The sequence below is a fragment of the Typopeltis vanoorti genome, chromosome 2 (genome assembly GCF_054136105.1).
Source record: "Typopeltis vanoorti isolate ZY-2024b chromosome 2, IOZ_Tvanoo_1.0, whole genome shotgun sequence".
NCBI lineage: Eukaryota > Metazoa > Arthropoda > Arachnida > Uropygi > Thelyphonidae > Typopeltis > Typopeltis vanoorti.
Genome location: NC_143550.1, coordinates 84,298,569 through 84,323,535, shown reverse-complemented (window position 1 = coordinate 84,323,535; position 24,967 = coordinate 84,298,569). Strand labels below are relative to the sequence as shown.

General features: G+C 35.1%; 1 protein-coding gene across 1 annotated transcript in view; it reads left to right on the top strand.

Moving 5' to 3' along the window:
- The window catches only part of LOC150109219 (uncharacterized), a 672,102-nt gene that overhangs the window by 410,835 nt on the left and 236,300 nt on the right, over window positions 1–24,967 (top strand). The window contains exons 26-27 of the mRNA XM_090401856.1: window positions 3,237–3,473; window positions 19,584–19,742. Coding sequence (XP_090257982.1) covers window positions 3,237–3,473; window positions 19,584–19,742 — 396 coding nt within the window. The remainder of the gene's footprint in view (window positions 1–3,236; window positions 3,474–19,583; window positions 19,743–24,967) is intronic.

Genomic DNA, 24,967 nt, shown 5'->3' with positions numbered 1-24,967 from the left:
GAACACTTTATTTGAGTATTTCATCCTGGAGGAGTAAATTTTAATACTAGAGGGATATGGCAGGTTCGAGGTTTAGAGATGCAGGAGGAGAGTCGGTTCCAAATACTTAGGACTCTGGGTGTCAGTAAAGCTGTGGGACTGGATGGTATTTCACGACTAGTTTTGAGAGAATGTGCCAGCTCCTTGGACCTGGCTTTTCAATGAAAGTCTGGCTACAGGAAAGGTGCCCAGGGAATGGAAGGAAGATAAGATAGTGTCATTGCATAATGGTAGTAGCAGACTAGAAATGTCTAATTATAGGCCAGTTTGTGTGTCATCAGTAGTTGTTAAGATCATGGAGAAATTAGTGAGGGACCGTATACAGCATTGGGCAGATGAGGGTATTGTTATCTGTGAGAGTCAACATGGATTTGTTAAGGGGCTCCTCTTGTTTAGTAATATGCTAGCATTTATAATAAAGTTACAAGAGCAGTTGATGAGGGAAAGGCATATACTGCCATTTTCTTGGATTTAGTGAAGCATTTGACGGGGTGCCACACGATAAGCTGATATTTAACTTGTAGCACATGGGTTTGGTTATCAGGTTGGTCAACTGGATTCATGCTTGGCCATCCGATAGGTATCAGAGAGCTGTGTATGGTGGGGCAGTTTCAAGGAGGCAGAAAGTTAGAAGTGGGGTCCCACAGGGCTCAGTACTGGGACCTATATTGTTTAACCTTTATATCAATAACATTGTCAGTGGATTGTAACGGGATATTCAGTTGTTTGCAGATGATGTGAAGCTGGGAAAGGTTATTAGTAATAGTGCAGATGTGGTAGTCTTGCAAGAAGATTTGAATAAACTAGACAGATGGGCAAATGAATGGGGGGGGGGGTTTAATGCAGCAAAATGTAAGGTCTTGAGGTTTGGGACACTTCATACTCTATTGGAGGAAGTAGGGGAGTTAAGAGATCTTAGGTTGATGATTGATAGAAACCTGAAATTCAGGGGACATATTGTGAAGGTAACACAGAGGATTGCTGCAATACTGAGAAGAATGCTGACCTGCAGAGATAAAAGAGTTATCATTCCATTGTATAAGACCCTGATCAGACCACACTTAGACTATTGTTCTCAAATTTGGTTCCCAGGATTTGAAGGGGATGAATTAACTGTGGAATAAGTACAGAGGTGGATAACAAAGATGGTTTCAGGACTGTACAATGTTAGTTATGAGGGTTGGCTGAGTTAATGTGTGAACTGCAGAGTTTGGTAGATAGAAGGAGATGGGATATGATTGAGACTTTAAACTGTTGAGAGGTGGTTATAGGGTTGACACTGGGAAGTTCTTTTGCTTGGTTGAACAGCTGGAAGGAATGATGACAAGCGGCCATCCCTGGAAGTTATGAAAGGAAGCTGTGAGCAAGAGGGTAAGGAGTTTTTTTTTTTGCATGGAGGGTGGTTGAACTGTGGAATGCATTGCCTGATAGAGTGGTGAGAGCGAGAATGGTCAATGAGTTCAAGAAGTGGTATGATAGACTTTGTGTTTCCTAGGAAGAACCTCTTTTGATGAGTCTTTTGACTACATGGAGGCCTGAATAATAATAATAATAAGGAATAGGAATACTGTGAAGATTCTTTGATATAAGGAATAGGAATTTGGCAAAGATTCTGAAAAAAGTCTTATTCTTTGCCATTTTCGTGACCATCAACCAAATTCACAACTCTTGCCTTCTTCCAAAGGCAAAGTTTTACTGCAACTACCTGATGATTACCAAGTACTGTGTTCTTGTAGCTTGTCTTATTTTGGTCAAATAGAAAGATCAATCAAAAAATGCATTTCACTTATCCAGAACCATATCTATCTTATCAATCCTCATAAATCTGGTTTGGCTCAATATAATATTGATAACACTAACCACAGAATCCAGTGGAATAATGCCAAACTTTTGCACAACTGTACATTTAAATTCAAATGCTTATTCAAGAAAGTTCTAAAGCCTTATCTTTACCTTTCTATTCCAAAGGATTGCAAAATTTTATTCTCAATTGTGGTAAACATTTTTTTTTTAATATTGATGTACACACATACGCACACATACATACATATCCTGATATTATACTATTCTAACTACTATGCAACCACATGCATTTTTCTGTTCTTTTATATTTAAATTTCTGTCATTGTTCGTCAGCTAACATTAAAATAAAGTATTTGTGATTAGTAAATATTCATTTTTACTGTGGCATACTTGTTTTTGTTTAAAATTATGAAAAATCTACAGATGTCTTTATACAAGAAGCATTAAAAATACAGTATGTGATTGAGCACTGCTTAGCACATAATAAAATTTAGCCATTACTAAACTCTTTGGGTTAATTTTGATTAGTCAGTGTTTGTCTTTATAGTAGAACATGTAGAAACAAATGTTTAGTAAAGTAACTGGGTGCATTTGCAAATCACATGCAGGCATGAATCATGGATTATAAAATCAGTTTCACTGTAATAATCAATGTTTGTAGGTATGTAATATAAAGCTAAAGTTCATCAATTATGAAAGCAAAGTAAATTTTACTGAATATTTACTGTTGCATCCTTGTTTTTATTCTGAAGTCAGAAACCTAACAATGAAGAGACTTTGTAATTTGCTTTGAACATATAATTTCTCAGTGGATTATTGGTAATGCTACTAAAGTTTATTTGCACATTTTTCACGAACTTTGTTTCAGTGTATTTCACATTGAATTATACTGAAATGAAGTTATCATCAATTTTCTGATGTGTATCCTCAATAGGCATGCAGGTAAAATAAGTTATAATATAAAAATATCTTACTGTGTTTTAAATTGTGTCATTCTTATATGTAATGCCACTATGAGTATTTGTAGCAAAAAAAAAAAAGTAATAAATAAATAAAGTTAAGATTTACTCCATTTATATAAACGGATAAGTGACCTTGATGTGTCTTGACTCTGCAGATATCTGATGACAATATTTCATTTTAGGAGTGGTTGTTTTTTAAAAAGCATCAGATACTTGTGTTTTTTTATAATCCACCATATACAGTAAGGAATCTGTTAATCACATGAAAAAAAAAAAATCCTAAAATTAGTTTATTACCTTCAGTATATTTTTAATTTATATTTTTTGGATATTTTACTCCTGCTACTCTTAAACATATTCTTTATTTTGCATCTGTCTGTATAGCTTACATGCCTTATGACAAATATTTCTTTTCCTTTTTTTTTTTTTAAGATTCAGCATTTAAGTTCTGAACTGGAAGTAATTAAAAAGCATGTTACTGAATATACTTCCCAAATTGAGCATCATAAAGAACTGGAAAAGGTATTTAGAAGTGAGGCATCACAACAGTGTGAAAGAATAAAGGAACTAGAATCAAGGTCAGAAGAAAATAAACAGAGAATGCAAGCAATGCAAGAAAAGTCAGATATGTATCAGGGAGATTTATTGCAATTAAGAAGCACTCATGAGGTTGGTTATTTTTTTATTTTCATTATCATGTTATGCAACTGAACTAAAAGTACTTATCCATACTTATTTCTTCTGCCAGTTCTTAAGTATGATTACATGAATAGTATATTGTCTGAGAGTATCCCTTTTGTTTTTACTCTTAATGGCGCAGTCAACTCCATTAGAGTGTTAGTGTGTTTGATATACAAATCTTCAGTATGAAATTCAAATTAAGCAGGCACAAATAACGAAATGGACATTCAACAATGAGAGTATGAGTTTCATATAAATGACATTTTAAACAAGCTAATATATGCAAACTGTTTACTATGGAGAGATGTTTGAAAAAGAACAATTTCCCATAAAGGATATAACTTCAATCCCTTAATTTTTTTCAAATTGGGACAACGTAGTAGCTTTCTTTGTACAAATGTTCTGTGAGAAAACAGGTTTTGTGTCTTCTTCCAAAGGATCTGATGTTTAGTCAAGATGGCATGTTCAGGCTCATTGAATTTAATGTAGTTGAGATGTTCAACGTGATGAGACAAATAGCCACAGACCTACCAGTTTGCCCAATCTGTGGCTATTTGTAAGTAAGATAACCTACAATTCCTGAGAATTTGATAAACACTGTGATTGACTAGAATGAAAACTTAGGAAGGAAGAAAGAAAGTTTATTGATAGGCAGAAATTCTCATTGCATCCAACAGATCTAACAGTGATTCTCTCAGAAACATTCTTTATGTAAAGAATGACAACATGATCGACAGCTTCTTGGGGATCGGGCAACAGAAGAACTCTTTAACCATTAATAACTTTGTTAACATAGGACTCAGTGAAATCATTAGAGATGAAGGTGCTTAATAAAATTTATTTCTTGCATCAAAACTACCTCAATAGAGAATGACCTTATGGACGAGACTCTTAATAATGCCACATATCTGACAGGGATTGTGATGTGACTGAACATGAAGTCCAGTTTAGGTTGTTGTTGTTTTCTTTCAAAAAACAGAAAACTGACTGACAAAAATAATGAGGTCTAAAAAGGAAATACAATAATTGTTTTCTGCGTTCAAAATGTTCAGGAATTCATTATAAAGATTAATGCTATTCATCCTTATACACAGTTTGCTCTAAGTAGAAAACAGCTATCATATTTCCTTATTTAGTCCTCATGATCCTTTGTTAGCCAGATAGTCTTCAGTTTTCTGTTTTTTTGGAAAAAAAACTACACTTTATTTTATATTCATGCTTGCTCACATCACTGTCTTTGCCAAAAAAATCTAGAACCATTCAGACTGTCATCCGTCAGGCTGTGCTCTAATGAGGTATTGTTGACACAAGAAATAAATTTTATTAAGACCACCTTTTAATCAAACAGCTTCACTGAGTCTTATATTAATAAGGTAACTGATAGTTATAAAGTTCCTCTGCTGCTTGTTCGAATTTCTTAGAGGTTTGCAAAACTACTTAAATTTGTTGTAATCAGTGTGATTTTTCCCTCAGTGAACAATTTTTTTTTCCTTTTTAGGCTCTGCTAAGGGTAAATTTCCACCTATAGCCTACATTCTTGTTTATCATGTTCCCTGCAATTATGTGTTTTCTTGCTTCAGCAGCTTGCAGGTCTGTGGCTGTTAGTCTCGTTATGTTGAAGTCTGAACTTGTGGATCTGCCATCTCCATCGAACATCAGATCCTTTGGAAAGATTCAAGAAGTCCTACCCAAAAACCATTTTCTCATAGAACAAAAGCTGCAAGACCTTAGTCTTAGTTCATAATCCCAGTCTGAATGGAAATAGTAGACCGTGGGAAATTGTTCTTCTCCATACATCCTGCTATCTTCTTCTCTTCTGTTCTGAGCCTTCTCTTTCAAGGTTCTGTACCTATCTCCATTCAGCATGTCATCTAGCATTTTCCGTCTAGTTTTCCTTCGATGACATCTCTGATGATTCCATTCCCTCTCAGAATATGTCCGATCCAGTTTCCTTCTCTTCTTTTTATCCTCCTTAACAGACTTCTTTGTTCTTCGACTCTTTTTAAGACCTCTTTGTTAGTTATTTTAATCTTCCATTTGATTTTCTCCATCCTTCTCCAAATCCGCATCGCAAAGCTTTCCAAAATCTTAATTTCTTTTTTCTTCAATGTTTCAGTTGCATAGGGAGCAACACTCCACACAACATTTTATTAGTCTTTTCTTCAGGTTTCTATCCATTTTACTTCTGAATAAATTCCATTTTCTATTAAAGGCATCTCTTCCCATCTCTATTCTTGCTTTTATGTCACTTTTACATCCTGCTATAGTCAGTCATATATATATATATATATAATTTGTTTAGAGAAAGTCATTAGGATCTCTAAGTACTGTAGACTGTACTCCCCATCATTTTCTTGTAGCTTTTCTCATTGTTGAATCTTCATTTCTTCATGTATCCTTGTTTAATTTGAATTTCAGTATGAAATTCAAATTAAACCTTGATACTTAAATACCTTAATGCCCTTGATACTTTATATGAAAATTTTATGGAAAATAAAATTCTCAAATAATTTACTCCTCCATTGTTAATTACTGCATTTAATTCAGTGTTTGCTTACTTTCCTTTTCTTCCTAGTATATCATACAGAAAGCTTGTTCTCTGTTTCATATCTGTAGTTGATGTCACAAATTGTATCTCTGATGTTAAAGTACCTCCATTTGATGGCTTTTGCTTGAAGACGACATATGCAATTCTCTGTGCAAGATCCCTGTGGTTAGGGTAACTGTGGAACTTCTGTAGGTTATTAAACAGAGATGAATCATTATCCCTCCATTGTTAGTACCCAACTGTGGAAATTTGTGGCAGAAAAAGTTAATGATTTCCTTATGCAAAGTTGTGCTGTTATTAATGGAAAGATTCAGTGCTAGAATTCTTTAGCAGTCTTACAGTTAAGCAAAGAATGCATGTGGATGCACATTGTAGTATTCAGGAAACTCTTGACTGTTCAGCTATTGTAATCATCTGTTCCAAATAGCAGGAAATGATAACCCAGGTACTACTGAGAAGGTCTATACATATTTGATTGCTCTACAATATTTGATGGATTTTTGAGGCTGTATTTCTTAAATAGTGGAGTTTTAATACTGGAAGCTCTGAGTCTCCATGCTTCTTTAATAGTTGAAGAAATTCCCTTTTAACTTCCTGGTATCAGTTGTACCAAAAATATGTACAGGTGTATTGTATAATTATTTTGCTTCAACTTCTGTACTGTCTGTAATATTTATTATGTACAGTTGATGATTATGGTTTAAGTAATTTGTCATCAGAAAAGAAGAGTTGCCAAGTTTTCAAGTCTACTAAGGTTTCAATATTTTTTTTGTGTATAATTTCTTAAACTGGTAATATTGAACAGGTGGAAAAAGGAATTCTAAATATGGCCTGAGGTTCTCTCTCAGCGGTCAGTCTAAAGCGAATGCCTCCAAGATCCCATCTTCCAAACTCTTTTAATTTTGTCTTATATATCTGTAAGATTAAGATGAATCATTATCCCTCATGTGTCTACTACTACATTGTCTGCATATGCTAATATTTTATTTTCCTTCATAGCAGAGAGAACTGTTATCTCTCATACAGCATACAAATTGCCAGCTTCCTGCCAGAAAATTTCCAGAATCAATGCAAAGATCAAGGGCCTAAGCAAGCAACCTTGCTCAACTCCTTTTTGAATTTTGACTTGGTCTGATAGGAACCTATTAATTTGGCGACGAGTAGTTGTATTGACATAAACCTCTTTAATGATGGATAGCAGTCTTCTTTCCACCCGACTTTCTGTAAAAACAGAAAGGGATGTCAGATTATCAAATGCTAATTAATAAGCTTAGATACTGGGTGTTATTCGTAACTTTAAAGTCCTAATTTGGCATCCTCTAATGTTTTAAAAAGGAAGTCTTACAGTTGTGTAGTAGTTGATCTTAGGTAAACAGTGTCCCAAATTTTTGGCAAATTAATGCAGCCATACTTTAGGAGAATGCTTCGTAGCCATTGCTGACTCTAAAAAATAATCTTTCTAACCTCTAAAGATTTCTACATCTAACTGAAATTGACCAGACAACTGAACAGGCTGGCCTTCTTTAAACAATGCTGTGATAGCAATACAGTTCATGTTCTTCTCAAATTCAGAGAAAAGTTTCTTTCGTCTAAGACATATATCATATTTACACACACGGGCGAGTTTAGCACTCCTATGTGAACAAATTGCTGCTACTTACACAAAGCTTAGTAAGTTAAATAGGCTCCACATGAAAAACTATTCAATTGAACTGTGGACCATCATATATCACACCTCCAAAGTGTTGGCAATAAATGAATTCACAAATATTAAAATCATGCAGCTGAAGAAATATGTAATTCTCCAACAAAGTAAGCACACTACACTCTGACCACAACTTCCTCGAGATCGTGTAGTTATAAATTTATCATCACAGATACTTACAGAAGAAGCTACAAACATTCAAAACTAGAAATTATGATGAACATGGAATGGGGGAGCATTTGCAGTCTTCCACCTTCAGTAGCCAAAACAAATCCTAAACAAATCTAAACCACCTAAAAGTAATATACTATAGAATAGCTGCTTTAAAAAAAAAAAAAAAAGTTATATAGAAATATACATATTGTAATTACTAAAGCTGATAAGGGGATCATGAATCAAGAACATTATAACAAAAAAATGACAGATCACCTAGGTGACAGTTCTACTTACAAAATCATAGATCGAGACCCCACTATGTCTCAAAAGATAAAAAATTCATAAGTATTGAAAAAGAGGACTTTTTGGCCCAAAGAAATCATCAACAAAGTAAAACTTGTACATGTTAAACCACCCGATATTTAGATGGTATCTAAAATCCACAAATTTACTTGTATTATTAACATAGATGTCCTACTTATAAACTTACTCAGCGGTTAGCTAAGTTGCTTTCTGTCCTTACTGGTAACTGCTCTACTTTTATAAAAAAAAATTCTGTCAATTTTAAATCACTGGTTAAAAATCACATCCTTAAAAATTCAAACATAATGGTTAGTTTTAATGTCACTTCCTTATGTACTAATGTACCACTAACAGACATTCATGATTTAATAAAGTCTAACTCCAACCCCAATATCTCTGAATTACTCAAATTTACTATGTGTGCAGATTACTTTGTTTGGCAAGGAAACATCTACAAACAGATTAATGATACTGCAATGGGTTTCCCCTTTAGCTAACTTGCACTTGGAATATTTTGAGAACAAAATACCTACCACGGCTACTTACATACCCTTGGTGTGGTTATGCTTTATTAATGATGTGTTTGCCATTTGGCCCCATGGGCAAGACCCTTTGTATTCTTTTAAGCTTACCTAAACAGTCAACACCCCCAAATTCACTTCATAGTAAAAAAAAGAATCTAACAACTGTTTGCCTTTTCTTGACACATCAGTCACTCACCTTTCAGTTGATTGACTATCTTTTTCCATTTATAGAAAGACTACACACACACACACATATACATACAGGAAGATATCTGCATAAACAATCATATCATCATCCATTCCAACAGTATGGTATTCAGAAAGCACTTACACTCAGAGCTAAGGCTATTTGTTCCAATGATGCAGCCTTTTCTACAGAACTCAACTATCTTTGCCATACTTTCTTGTCCAATGACTACAGTTCATACTAAATTGACAAAATACTACATGGCACTCCTACTTTTCCCCTCCTCAAACACACATGAATAAATATAAGCCACTTAATAAACTTCTTTTTTAGAATTTAATTGGTTTGGTGTTGTAATACTATTAAAAATATGTTATGAATAACATTTAACACCTGTCTATTAGAACACAAGAACAAAACATCACTATTCTCATTACCAGAGATACATCCAGGAATGAATGAAGTTCCCTGTGACTGTGACTTAGGCTACTATAGATAATGACCTAGGCTGTTATGGAAGATCCAGTTAACATCTTCCTTGAAGAACATAAGAAATGCATTCACTACTGTTATTATGTCAAGTCTGGGCTGGCAGACCATGCTGTGAATACCTCTTCAGATATATTAGATGGAAGAAAATCAGTGTCCTATACAGAAATCGTTATAGGTCAGAAAGATTAGTTTTAAAGTCGGCAATGGCTATGAATCAGTCTCCTAATGTTAAGTAACCTTAACAAGTATGGTTGCATGAATTTGCCAAAAATTTGGAAGAATGTTATCCTAAGATCAACTCATACATAACTGTAATACTTCTTTTTCATTAGTGGTTTTCAGTTTAAGATGAATAACAAATCATAGAAATATCACAAGGATCTATATTTAAGTTTTGTAGATTTGGTAAATACATGACAAGATGCAAGAGAAAAGCTGTTCAAAACTCTACAATTACACTGTGTAAATGAGACAGTATATTGAGCAGTACATAGTGTATTTAAGTAAGTTAGCATTTGGATCAAATGAGGTACAAAAAGATAGTTTAATGTAAAATCAGGCATTAAGACAGAGGTGCACACTGTTAAAGTGGTATTAAACCTGATGTCAAAATTAGAGATGTTAATATCTGCTCTTTATTTTATGCAAATGATGTTATACACTTAAAATAAATTCATTGCAAGTCTACAGGATTTCTTAACTTAAATAACTGCTGTAATAAATTTAGCATATAAATCATCAACAAAATTACCACAGAAAACATCAGCTGCATTCTGAATGGAAAACTAATAGAACAAGTAAAATATTTCATCAGTTGGCATACTTTTTAGTGAAGATAGTAAATTAAATATGAAAATAGACAACAAAATCAGTAAATGTGATAAGGTTTGGAGTTAATATTGAATACATTTATATGGTGTCAGAGAGAAGTAAGTAGATACACTAAACTATATACAGTATCAAATGGAGGTCAATTCAGGATGCAATGGTGATTGGGCCTAAGGGGATGCTACAGGTTTTGCATGCTAATGTTAGAAGCATCAGGAATAAGGAGAAAGAGTTTTGGCATCGGTTAGTGTATTATTATAGTTATAGGCATTAGTGAGAAACTTGGCTAACAACAGGGATATGATGGATTTAGTAATTTCAGAGAAGATAGAATAGACAGAACAGGGTGATAGTAGATGAATTGCCACCAACAAGAGTAGGAGGCAGTTAGCAGTTCTTTTGAGTTAATGTGGTGTGAGATTTGTGGCAATAGGATAAAATATAAAATTGGTTGCTGCTTATAGGTTGGGGTTGCCAGGGATGATATGGAAGACAGACATGAGCAGATTGGTACGAGTGCAAGTCGAGCAATTATTATGGAGCACTTCAACTTCAGAGACATAGATTAGATGGAGAAAAAGATCATATAGCAGGAAGGAAATTCCAGTTAAGAAAGGATATATGTAGAACTACAAGGCAACTGATTATAATACACTTAGAAGGCAGCTTAAACCAGTACCATGGCATAAAGATCTTCAAGGAAAAGATGTTCACAGAGCATCACTCCATGGGGGGATAGTCAAGGGGATATCTGGAGGAAGCAATATCACACTGTATACCCAAGGTATACAGTGTGATATTGTAATAAGGTAAGGTAAATCAGGTAAGAGTTAAATGAATATCATTAAGCAAGACCTGCAAAAAATGAAGAGAATGAATGTGGAGGGTATATAATGAGGAAAGTGACCAGTGTGGTAAGGAAGGCAAAATCAGATTATGAGAGAAGAAATTAGCCAGGTAGATGAAAGGAAATCCCAAAAATATTTTTTTATGTGGAAAGAATGACTATGGAAGGGTAACTTGAATGAGTGCAGATGGTAGAGGGATAACAGAGGCAGATGAAATTGTTGAGCTACTGAGTGAACATTTTGTAAGCATATATCATCCAAGTGAAGATATTATAACAGAGGTGACAGGGACTGATGTGAGAACAGAGTTGGATGAATTGGAGGTACTTAGGATATTGCAGAATCTGAATGCAACGACAGCTGTGGGATTTGGAAGGTATATTGTCTCACGAATGTGCAGGGTAATTGGTGATGCCTTTGACTAGGCTGTTAAATTTAAGTCTCAGCTCTGGCCAAGTCCTGAGGGAGTGGAAAAAGGGCAAAATAATTCCTTTCATAAATGAAGATCTAACTCTGTAGCAGCAAATTATAGACCAATCAGTATCTCAGGAGTTGTGATAAAAGTACTGGAAAAGTTGGTGAAAAGAGAATTCAGGAATGGATGGATAAGAATATGATACTCTCCAAGGGACAGCACACCTTTGTGAAAGGTCGACAAACTTTTTGATACTTAACTTAGTGATCGACAAAATTTTTATAATAGAGTGTGACAGCTGAGCTGGATGAAGAGGAGGCATGATGACTCTGCTGAAATTTGGCAAGGGTGATGGAAAGAGCTTGCATGTAGATATCTGTCCATACCCACATGGACCAATATCTACATGCAAGCTTTTCCATCACCCTCACCAAAAATTAAGTATCATCAAAACCTTAAAAAATACAGTTTTTAATGTACTTAAAAATGATTAAATTAAAAGAAAAGAACTTCAAATCCTATTTAGTCAAGTCCTCCAAAATGACTACTCAAAAAAGTTACTGAAAAAAACTTACACTACAAAACATGGTCTCCTTACCATATGTTGGCAACACACCAAGAAAAATAGCTCAACCAACAACAGATTTCAACCAACAACAGATGGCTTTCAAACCAGTTAACATCTTACAAAGTTTTCTATAATGTTATCTCTATGGAAATGTAGGAAACTATTCTTCAGACATCTTTGTTGGGGGGGGGGGGATATACAAGAATCCTTGTTCTTGCAGAAAGGTGTATAGGTCAAACTGGGAGAAGTTTTAAAAAAAAAAATCCATTAACAAAAAAGAACATGTAAGTAATGTTGAAACTAGAAGAAAACAGCACTCGCTGTAAGGATATGCAGCACATATCCTTATAGAGCATCACTTCGTGACCATACCACCTTCATGGCAGCCATCACACAACAACGTATAGACTAGGGTGCATAATGATAAAGTGATTTAACTAACAATCAAGTATTTTTCAATTTACAAAAATAATTGCTGTTGGGAAACATCTGAGTGATTTGCTGTGTTTTGTTTATGTTAAATATCCTTCTGACGACACTATCAGCCAGATAGACAAGAAACATGTCAGAGAAACATTCAGGTTTTAATAAATAAAAAAAGTATACGAGTTAATTATTAAAGTTGATGTAAATCTATTCATTGTAAATTACTTCTCTCATCCTCCTATTGCATACCTACACTCCAAAGACCAGTTACCACCTTAATCAATCTTCTTTAGACCCCTTTTTAATGTATCATCATCACCATGAAAACCAAGTGACCAAATATGTGTGCAGTGATTCATAAGATGCCTGATCAAGAACTTATACAAAGGAATTATAATCTCTTTATTTCGGCATGTCAAGATCCTCCACATCTTTGCCATAATCTGATATGATGACTTCACAACTTATGCAGTTTCACCCCTGAACTTCAGTACATTGTCCGCTACTACCACGCCTAGGTCTCTCATCTCCTCTACCTCTTTCAGAATTTCTCTACCAAGTGCATACTTTACATACCAAATTTCAGAACCTTACACTTTGCAACATTGAATTGATAGTACCATTCACTTGCTCACTTATGTTCATCATCATCAAATTCCTGACATGTACGCTCAAGGGGTGTACAGGATATGATAGTACTACACGAAAAAATTTGTATCATTACTAACTTCTTATCTACAATTTTCCTCAAAATCAATCTGTTACTTGTCACCATTATCAGAGCTTGTATTTCTGTCTCCTAAGGCACTTTTACTGTATCAATCCACCTATATGTTGGTCTTCCTCTGGGTCTTTATCCCACCAACCTGGCAGAGAACACTTGTTTTGCTTATCTTTCCTTTCCGATTGTGTTTAAGTGACCATACCACCTGAGATTAGCTCTGCTAACACATTACAGGATGCTAACAATATCAAGTTATTTCCTAATATTCTCGTTTTTAATATGATATGATATTGTCATTGATACCATCTGTTTCAAGCCTCTAATCTTTCTCAGGACTCTCATATCTGCGGTCTCTAGTCTTTGGACAAGTGTTTTACTTCTGACTCAGCTCTCAGATCCATAAGTTAAAATTGGTTTGAACACTGTCTTGTATACAGCCAATTTAGTGTTTTAACTAATTTCTCTCTTATTCCATATAAATGTATTCAGTTGACTTCCTACCATAATCAGCGTTGTTGATTCTGTTGTGTATTTCCATATTTACCGTACCATCTTCACTAAAAAGCATGCCTAAGTAGCTGAAAGTTTTGCCTGTTCTATAGGTTCTCCATTCACAGTGCAGTTAATATTTTCAGTTGGTATTAAAGTGGTATTAAACCTGATATCAAAATCGGACCATGTTAATTTCAGCTCTTTACTTTATGCGGATGATGTTATTTCTTCTAAATAAATCTGGTACAAGCAAGATTCCTGACTAAATTGAATAACTGTTGCAATAGATATGGCATGAAGATCAGCAATAACAAGTCAAAGACAATGATAATAAGCAGAAAAATACCAGATTTATTTAGAAGAAATAACATCATCCGCATAAAGTAAAGAGCTGAAATTAACATGGTCCGATTTTGATATCAGGTTTAATACCACTTTCCTTCATAATGTGATCCATATAGATAATGAATAATAGAGAGGATAATGTACATCCTTGTCTGACACCTGATTTAACATTAGACCACCTTACTGTACTTCCTTCAATTCTAACTGCTGACTTACAACTCAAATGAAGACTAAGTATTGCTTGATATAATGCCCCATTGACACCATATAACTGTAGCATTTTCAATAGCTTCTCTCTCCTGGCACCTTGTCATATACTTTTCCAGATCTACAAAACTTAAACACAGATCTTTGTTATATTCCTCAACTATCAAATGATTTCTCAACTATCTGTCGTAAAGTGAAAATCTGATCCTGACAGCCTCTATTTGGCCTAAATGCAGCTTGTTCTTCACCAAGCTTCCCATCCACAAACCTTCTCAACTGTTTCTCAAGTATACTTGCATATATCTTACCAGGAACACTCAGTAGAGAAATACCTCTGTAATTCTGGGTACTATGAGAGTACTACTCCAATCATCTGGAATTCGTTGTGTGCAGTGCAGCCACTTACTTTTATACCTCCATACTTGAGCATTTCTGGTAGAATATCATCTACTCCTGCTGCCTCTCCACGAAATGTGGAGATGGCAGGCTTTTGATGGCTTTTTTTTCTACTTCAAGTATGGATATGTATTCCTGACTGCATTCCAGGTCAGTGTTTTTTACCACTGTGCTATCACTGCTTGTTTCATTTAGCAATTTTTCAAAGTAATTACTCCATACTTCAAGGATATCTTTTTCTCCTGTTCTGATGTCACCTTTATCATCTCTAATTCCTTTTACAACACACCTTCCTCCATTTCTGAACTTTTACAACAACCTCCAGAATATCTTGCCATCTTCTTGATTTTTATTTTCTATGTTCTTACGAAAGTCTTACCATTACTTTTGTTTAGCTAGTTTTTAAACAGTGTTTAGCTTTCTTACATTTGTCTCTGTATTCTCTAAGAGCTCAAGCTGGCTTATTTGCCAGGAACTTTTGATATGCTTTCTTCTTTTCTTTCACTGCCTCTCTAACTTCCTGTGTCCATCATGGAGTTCTGATTTTTCTATCCTTGCAGACAACCTCACCACATGCTTTTCTGACTGAATCAATCAGTGTTGTCTTCGGGGTTTGCCACTGAATTTCCAAGGTTTCATTTCTGTTCTCAGACTCTCAATTTTTCTTGAATAATGTTTGTGTATTTTAGTCTATAGTTCATATCTAAGAGCTGCTCAACTTTTATTCACTTTAAAACTTTCTTACACGTTCTTCTTTTCAATGTGAAATTAAATTTTATCCTTCTCAAGAATAAATGGTGATCACTTCCAATTTCAAATCCTCTGTAAACTCTAGTGTCCTGCACCAGTGAGAAAAAATCACTATCAACAATAACATAGTCAGTGTAACTTTTCTTATTCCTTGCATCTTCTCTCCATGTAAATTTTTGCACATTTTTATGTTGGAAAATTTGTTAATAATAATCAGTCCATGTCCTAAGCAGAAATCCAACAGTTATTTGCCATGATTATTAGCTTTGCTCTTTTCTCCATATTTTCCCAAAATATTTTTGTATATCTGACAATCATTTCCTACTCTGCTATGTAGATCCCCAACAACGAACAACTTTTAATTTTTTATTGTGTCAGTTGCTTTCTCTTAAGCCTCAAAAAATTCCTTTAGTAGAACCTTCTGTGTGGCCATAGGCACAAATAAGTCTCATTGTCCAATTCCCAATTCTGATATTTGCTCAATCACTCTTCTTGATATTGCCTGCTATTCAAGAAGATTAGCCTCGTATTTAGTGTGGAAAACCATGGCTACTCCTTCTTTTCCTTGCTTAACATTGCCTGAATATAACATTTTCTATTTATTGCTCAGAAATCTCTCCCCAGTTTTTGCCTTTTTTGTTTCAGTCACCCCTATTATGTCGATGTGGTATTTATCCAATTCCTCAGCTATCTCCATTTCTTTGCCATTCAGGCTTCTTATATTGATAGTACTGATCTTGAACTCTGGTGATGTTGAGTTGGTGTGTTTCAGGATTTGTTCCAGTAGCTGACTTTTCGCTGTTTGCCCTTGTTCCCTGGCAAACATAATGGGGGGGAGGTCTTGTTTAACCGGACAACACCCCATCCAGCATGAAATTCTGTCACATTGTACCATCATTTTATATTGGGGTTTAAGCCAATAAGAATACAATTTGTTTAGCTAAATCCTAAATTGCCAGCCCATCCTCATTTGTTCAGTATCTAAGTAGATATCTAACAGGATACACTGCCAGAAGGTGAGGATTGGACATTAGTTCAGAAGCCCTGTTAGGTTCTCTGCATTCCTTTAAAGGCTATGTGAAGGTCTCCTCTCAGTTATACAGCTTTGGCCCTTAAACAAGCCCTTCAATTCAATCATACAATCTGATTAAGTCCTCCTTTAAGGCTACAACATCTGCTTCTCTTCTTATCATTCTTACCAGTTTTTGCATTACCTGCAAACAGTTGCATATCTCCTATTAAACCCACTGCTGTGTCATCAATATTCAAGTTAAATGGCAATGACCCTAAAACAAATCCTGCAGCAAGCACACCACTAGTGACTTTCATCTTCTGGGATACCACATCCCTATATACAACTTGAAACTACATATCACTAAATACTATCTGTTCCAGTTTAGTTACCAAATTGTTGTGTGATAATCTGCCAAAAGCCTTTGTATCATTAAGTATACTGCTGTTTGTACATTTGTAGATGCATATCATCCACCTCTTCTCACTCATCAGCTATTTTCTCTACTCCCTTTACACTTGAGCTTCTTATGATTTCACACTCATGAGGATGAAACAACCTGATAAATTGCTCACTGAATATCTCGACTATGCCCATGTTCTGTGTAGCAGTTATCAATATATCATTTGATCATGCTAGACCACCTCCAGACAACATCTCTTACTCTGAAAGAGCCGCTATTAAGTCTTTAAAAAATAGTAATGACATCGTGATTCTACTTGCTGACAAAGGGAATGAGACTGTCATTTTAGATAAGTCTGATTACCATAATAAAATTTTGGAACTTTTAAACAGTGATACTTACTCTGAACTTAACAGTGATCCTACAATTGAATTACACAATAGAACTAATAATTTATTAAAAACCACCTTGGAGTTACCAAGAAACATCCATCTTTCACTTAGATCACTTCATCCTTTAATCCCTTGATTATATGGTCTCCCCAAAATACACAAGGCAAACATCCCACTCAGACCAATAGTTGAAGGGATACATTCACCTACTTACAACCTTTCTAAATACCTTGCAACTTTTTTAAGAAATCTTTCTGGAATTTCCTCTTCTCATATTAAAAACTCTGCTGACTTTGTATCAAAAATCAAGTACATCAAACTTAAAAAACAGATTTAATGGCTAGTTTCGATATTGTGTCTCTCTTCACAAATGTTCCTACTCAAGAAGTACTCGATCTTCTTAAGAACAAATTATCCAAAAAACTCTTTGCTTTACTCTCCCATTGCATAAAGTCAGGATACTTCAAATATGACAATAAGATCTACTTACAAAACTCAGGTCTAGCCGTGGGTGGCCCACTCTCTCAGATTCTCACCGATATATAACTTAATGATTTTGAAGAAAAACCTATTAACTCCTTCCCCTTAAACCAAAATTTTGGTATCATTATATAGACGATATATTCTTCATCTGGGAAGACGGTGTCAACAACCTGAATTTATTTTTGGACCACCTAAACAAGTTTCATGAAGAAATCACTTTTACCTTTGAACTGGAATCAGATGACTGCCTCCCCTTTTTAGATCTGAAGCTTACCAGATGTTCTGAAAATATTAAAATCTCAATTTTTAGAAAACCTACTCATACTGACAGATACCTTTATGCTTCTTTCCATCACTACCCTCCGCAAAAATTTGGTATTATTTCTACCTTAGCACACCGGGCCAAATCTTTACTAACAGAAGAAGCAGAAATTGAAAATGAACTCCTTTTTCTTAAAAAGATTTATCAGTAATGGTTTCTCTCCTAATAAGATTGAAAATTTTCTTTCTCTCCATCACTCAACTGCTTCTGAAGATCCCTCTTTCCCCCAGATCCTTTATTTCTTTGCCTTACATCAGCTCTCTTTCACCAAAACTAGCTAAAATTCTCAAGAAATTTAACTTCAGAACTTGCTTCACTACGCTCCCAAAACTTCACTCCATACTTAGTAAACCTAAAGAGAAACATCTTCCAACTCAGTTTCCAGGAGTCTACAAGATTTTATGTGATTGTGGAAAGCCATACTACTGCCAAACTGCTAAATCCATCCTTCTGCGTTTGGAAGAACACTGTAGAGATATTTCCAACAACAGGACTAGAGCCGGCTCTCTCTCTAGCCATGTTCTTTTCTCCATTAACTCAGATGAAGGCCGGCAACACATTGTGGACTGGACACAAACTTCTAATATTCATGTGCGCTTTAATGAACTTAAAAGAAAGATTGTTGAATCCAGAGAAATTGCCTTAGATTCTTCCCATATAAATAACTCCCTAAGTTTCAATCTTTCTGATGCACACATTGCCTCTGTTCAATACTGGCGCACTCGTGGCAGCGCGTAGTCAACTTTTATTTGGAACTCAAGCTCGCATTATTGCTTTCAAAATGTACTACTGTTTTTTTTTGGACAAGTACTGTTAATGCAATTTTTAAGTCTGTTATTTTTTGTATATTTCTTTGATTGTGATACCTGAAGAAGTTGATCCATTCAACGAAACTAGTAAACTAGTAGTATCTTTTTAAATAAACCATGTCATCTCTTTATTTCTTAGTATCAGTCATTTAAAATAATTTATAATATTTTCTATGAGTGAAAATGAATAACAACTATATATATCTCACAAGTTCCTGTTGAAAATGGCAACGTGACGTTGCCGAAATATTGGATTTGTATTAAAAAGTTATTTTAATGTATATCCTAGTCTACGTTGTTATTTCCCTAAACTATTTAGTAATAATATATATATATATATATATATAAAAAAACTCTCTAGGATTTTTATTTTTTGCTATTTTCTTGTGGTATTTGGTATTTTTGGTATTATTTTCTGATTTGCTAATTTCTTGATCAAACTGCACTTGAGCCTGTTCTTTATACTCCACATTTATCTTTTGCTGCCTCCACAGTGCTTATTTCTACCAAATTTCCTACATATCTCTCCATTCATCTACTTGACGCTACCTCATTCTGTGTTTTCACCTTCAGAATACATTCGCACATGGATGCTGTTAATTATTATACACTATATGCTGAAATTAATTTCCCATTTAATTTCAAGGTATAATGTCACTTTCTTCTGATTCAACAACCAATTTATTTCTGGTCACTGTTACTATGTTTGTTAATTAGCAAAAGTACTGTTATTGAAATGAATGATCTTTTTCTTCTTCTGCAGGATGTTGTTTCTAAGTTGCGTGATGTTGAAAAGAAATTGCGAGAAAGTATAAGCAACCAGGCTTCAGTAAATGAAAAGCTGAAACTTACTACAGATGAATTAGCTGAAAGTCGCAGTAATGAGCAACAGCTTATATCTTCATTAGAAAATATAAATGAGGTATGAACTTTTTTTATATATTCTGTAGTTATTTTATGAACAGTCAAACTAAATCCGACTAATGTACATTTTTAAATGATGAACATTAAGATTATTCTCCAAAATTGCTGTTTGTGATTATGTACTAGCATTTACCATACAGGAAAATAAATAAATAAAATTCTGTCATATATGACATAAAGAGCAGTTATAAATTATATGAAATGATGTTATCTGTATGATAAATACAATACTATTGAAGTGATAGGATATTTTATGTTTCACAACTGGTGACTTGTCAGAGAACATGATATGCCCATGATCAGCAGTCATGATATACTGGACTCATAGCCTTAGTTATACTGTCATAATTTTTATTAATTCTAGTGCTTAAATTATAACCAGCATTATATTCGATCTTCTACTATTGTTATTCTATCTTTAAAAACTCTGATATAACATTTAAGATCATAACATTTAATTGCATAATGCTTGTTTGCATAAAAAGTAACCACAATACAACGTATATGTATCTATTTTACCATATTAAATAAGTGCTTGTTGTAAAGTAGCTGCATGTAGCCTACAGTTATACTTTCCCAAATCATGAACACTGAACATATAAGTAAAAACACATTATAAGCATTTTTTCAGTGATGTTACAAAAATTCAGGGATATAACTCTTAGAGAACAAGTCACTGTTATCAAGAGCTTGGTCAGCCAGCTGTTGCAAAATGAAATAAAGAAGTGTGGAATATTAATTCACAACACATTTGTGATTTTACAATCACAAATGTGTTCACACATTTGTGATTGTGTGAACTTATTATTTCTGTTAAGATTTTCTCCAGAACGGAGGACTACTAAGGCTTCCTTGAAGTTTCTGCAATGGACGTCTTCTAGATAAGGTATGGAGCTCCTATCCCACTCAATGGTGTGGTTTGCCATCGTGAAATGATTGGCTAGACCTGAATTATCTGTTCTGTTGTTACTAACATCACCTCTATGTTCTTTATTTTCGGATTTCAACGCTTCTCGACATCTGTCCTATATAGTTTAGACCACAAGGGCATGGGATGTTGTACACTCCAGTGTGTTTGAAGAAAGCATTAATGTCTTTTGGTGATCTTAAAACATGGTGGACAGTCTTTACAGGTTTGAACTCAACTCTAATGTTGAAAGGCCTAAGAAGGTTGGCGATCTTTTTTGACACTGTACCTGCATAAAACTCAACTCTAATGTTGAAAGGCTTAAGAAGGTTTGCGATCTTTTTCGACACTGTACCTGCATAAGGAATAACTATGGAAGATCTGTATTGAGTGGCGGTAGGTTGTTGTTGTGGGGGATTGCTATGAAGAATCCTATTGATTAAATTCCTTGGATAGCCATTGTTTATTAATGTCTTTGATATTTGAGTAAGTTCATCATAGAGAGTTCTTTTTCTTCTGAGATGATGTTAGTGGCTCTATTTTTGAGCATATGTATTATGCTGAGCTTCTGGGAAATATGGTGAGTTGATTTGAAATAAAGGTAGCGTCCAGTGTGTGTGTGTGTTGGTTTGCAGTACACCGTTAGTTTGATTTGTCCATCTGCTAGATTCTTAATTAAAGTATCTAGAAATGGTAGTTGATTATCTTTTTCCACTTCCAAAGTGAATTGTATTTTTTGATGGAAAGCATTAATTTTTGTTAAAAAGTCCAAAAGAACTGTTTTTGTGTCCCTCCAAATTATGAAGACATCATCTACATACCTCCACCATACTAAAGATTTTGAGTCTAATTTTGAAAGGATGTCTGCTTCTGGCTTTTCCATGAACAGATCTGCACATAAGGTCACTAATAACCTGTTACAGAACATGATTAGTTGTTCCACAGACTTGCAACGGAATCTGAAGTCACTACACCCATTGACACCACGATTGTATGGTGCCCTGAAAATACAAAAAAGTGGAGTTCCCGCTATGCCCGATCGTTGGTGGAAAAAATTCTCCTACGTATTTATTGTCCAAACATCTCTCCAGCCTCCTGAAAGGACATATCAGAAAATTAGACATTTACATTAAGAACTCAAAGCCCTTTATTGAAAAATTAAAAAGCATCCCAATCTTAAAGACAGACATTCTCGCTAGCTTGAACGTGGTGTCTTTATTCACCAACGTCCCAGTAAAAGAAGTTATCAGTATTCTATACAATCTCTTTCCAGAAGATGCGGCTCACCTTTTTCATCATTACCTCAAATCTAATTATTTTAAATGGAATGACATGATATATGAACAACTAAATGGCTTAGCTATGGGCAGTCCCCTCTCACTGCCCTGTGCAGATTTTTTATTCAGTTTAAATTATCTAATTGAGTGACCAAATATAGTTTAACAATGAACAAGACGAGTTTTAATTTATGCATGTGAGATGAGATGAAGCAGTTAAGATCTTACATTTCTGTAGTAGAAAACTCTTAGAAAAATTGCAGGAAAAATAAAATTTTGATAAAATCAGAAATGAAGAAATATACAAAAAGTGTGCCTTACAGCAAGTAAATGAATTGATAGCATACAAGAAAAAGGAATAGCAAAAGCATGACAAGAGAATGCAAAAAGAAAGAATAAAACAAATAGAAAAATGGAAACTATATAGTTGAAGATCAATTTGAAAACCAAAAAATAGTGGAAACAGATGGCAATGGGCATTCACAACAGTTTTGAGAACCAAGGCAGAAGATGAGAAGAAGATATATTTCCCATCATTTTTTTTGTTCTGTTGTATTTCCAACCCTTTCCATTAATGTATAATTACTGCCATATATAAACATTGTTCCGTGATGAGGGTTCAATTTCTGCCATTTCCTTGCCATTGCTATGTCTAATGATTTAGAAGTCATTTGCTATGAAATTCAGTTCACTGTTGTGAAGGTTTATAAGTTTCACTGTTTGTAATAGGGAGCTTAAAATAGTATTGGTTTGGTTCTTATGCTGGCTGGGAGTTTTCTGTAATTCGTTATAGTACAGGATTATAGTTGTGATCACTGTAGTGTGAGACTGCTGTATCTGAAGAGAAATAATGGAGGAAACTCAACTTTCCTGAAAAGGGAAACAGGAACAGGTTTTTTGCTGCTATTTTTTCTGGGTAGATAAGTTGTTGTGGTCAAGAAGCAAATGGTTTGGCTGTGGGTTTTCCAAGTCTCACTTTAAATCTAGATGACAAGTTGCACATGAAGATATACACTCAGTGGACAAAACGTTAAAGATATCCACTTAATACCATGTTGGTCCTCCTCTTCAAGCACTAATAACAGCCTATGCTCTCTGAAGCATTGGCTTCACCAGTTGCCAGAAGTAATTCCAGTAATGCCTGTTGCAGCATTGTCCACAGCTGTGCCATAGACATCATTCCTGGATACGTGGATCTGATGTCTCGCTCTACACCTCCCAGAGAGATTAGACTGGATTTAAATCCAGGGACCCTGGGGACCACTGGATGGTCCCAAACTCAGATGAGTGTTCCCCAAGCTATGCCTTCACACATCCTGCAGCAGATGGCCTGTTTCAACAGGACAATGCGGCACCCCACTGGGCTACAACCACCTAGCTTGAGGAACACTCATCTGAGTTTGGGAGTAGCCCAGTGGGGTGCCGCATTGTCCTGTTGAAACAGGCCATCCGCTGCAGGATGTGTGAAGGCCATGAAAGTGTGTGAGTGATCAGCTACCACATTCTGGTAGCTTGCAGTGTTTAAGGACCTCACTAAGGGAACCTAACTAGCCCAGTAGAATCACTTTCTCATGCTGTCAACACCATACCTGCAACCTCCCATCGGCTCGGTACAACTGATAACAGGAGTTGTGTGGTCTGATGAATCCCGACACCAGGCGAGGCACAGTGCCCGATGATGAGCTGTCAATAGTGGTACACAATTAGGGCTTTGATTCGTGTAGCCCATGGTATGCAGGATACTCTGCACCATTCGCCCACTGACTGCTTGGATCTCTGGCATTGGAACTGAATGTGATTTGTGCTGCCATTGCCCTGCAGTTGGTCTGTACAAGCCTGGACAGTCTCTGTTGATCCTGGTTATCAGTGGCATGTGGTTGTCCACCACTTGCTCACAGGGCATTGGTATGTCTATAGACCCTTGATATGGTTGCCCCCGAAAACTCGAGCGTTCTTACCACTTGGGCGATAGACTGACCTTCGTCTTGCACTGATAATACATCCATAATCAAAGTGATCATTTATCAAACAAAAAAAGTTGAGATTAAAATTGAACTTGAAATTGACTGGCTTTCTACCTCAACACATTTTCATTTCCATTCTCTTACTGAATAGCAATTATGTAACACAATTCTTTCTTTGTATTTATTTTGACAAATTCAGACTGAATTGCTCTTCTTAATTCTAAAAGGGTCTTGGTCTTTCTCACATAAACTTCATCCTTCAGAAATAGAACTCCATGGGCTTCAAGTCACAAGGGCAAGGTGTTAATGAAGACAAAATCAATCAAGGCTGATAAGATTTAGATCTGTAGTCATTCTATTATTATTCTTAAAGAGCTCCTACAGATGTCCCATTCTTCTTTGAACTTTGTCACAGCAACATTATGAGAATTTTCAGCTCTTCTGGAAAAATCATGGTCATGAGCATGGCAGGTCAGAAACAGTTTTCTGTGCTGGTGGAACCTATCTCTTAATTTATAAATTGTTTCCCTGTTTCCAGATTCTGGAAGAATGTGGTCTTCATGTGCATAACAGGTCAGAACAGTTGTCTGTGTTTTTGGAACCTATATCTTAATTTATAAATTGTTTCCATGTGTGTGGTGCATTTTCTTGATATTCTTCTTCCAACACTTCTGTTACTCTTTCAGCTTTTTTTTCAGCCTGATTTTTGACCTTTATTCTCATTGAGGAAAACTCTTGACCTTTATTATCTTTTTTATTCATTCTATAAATTTTATTTCTGAAAATGTAAAGAAATATATTAAATAACTCTAACCACAACATAAGCCTAATCTACTGTAATTAATACAACTATCGTGGGACATTTGGCCAATCCTGTACATGTGTATGTGATTTTTTTGTTATTATTATTTTTTAATGTAAATTCTATTCATAAAAGGGTTATTAGATTATAGTATGTTAGTATAATGTGGGTGGGCTAAGGATTACATAGTTTAGAAACCCTGCTCTAAACACCAGACATGGAATTTATTAAGCCACTCAGATCTCCAGTAAATACAAGTGACACTTATTGGAG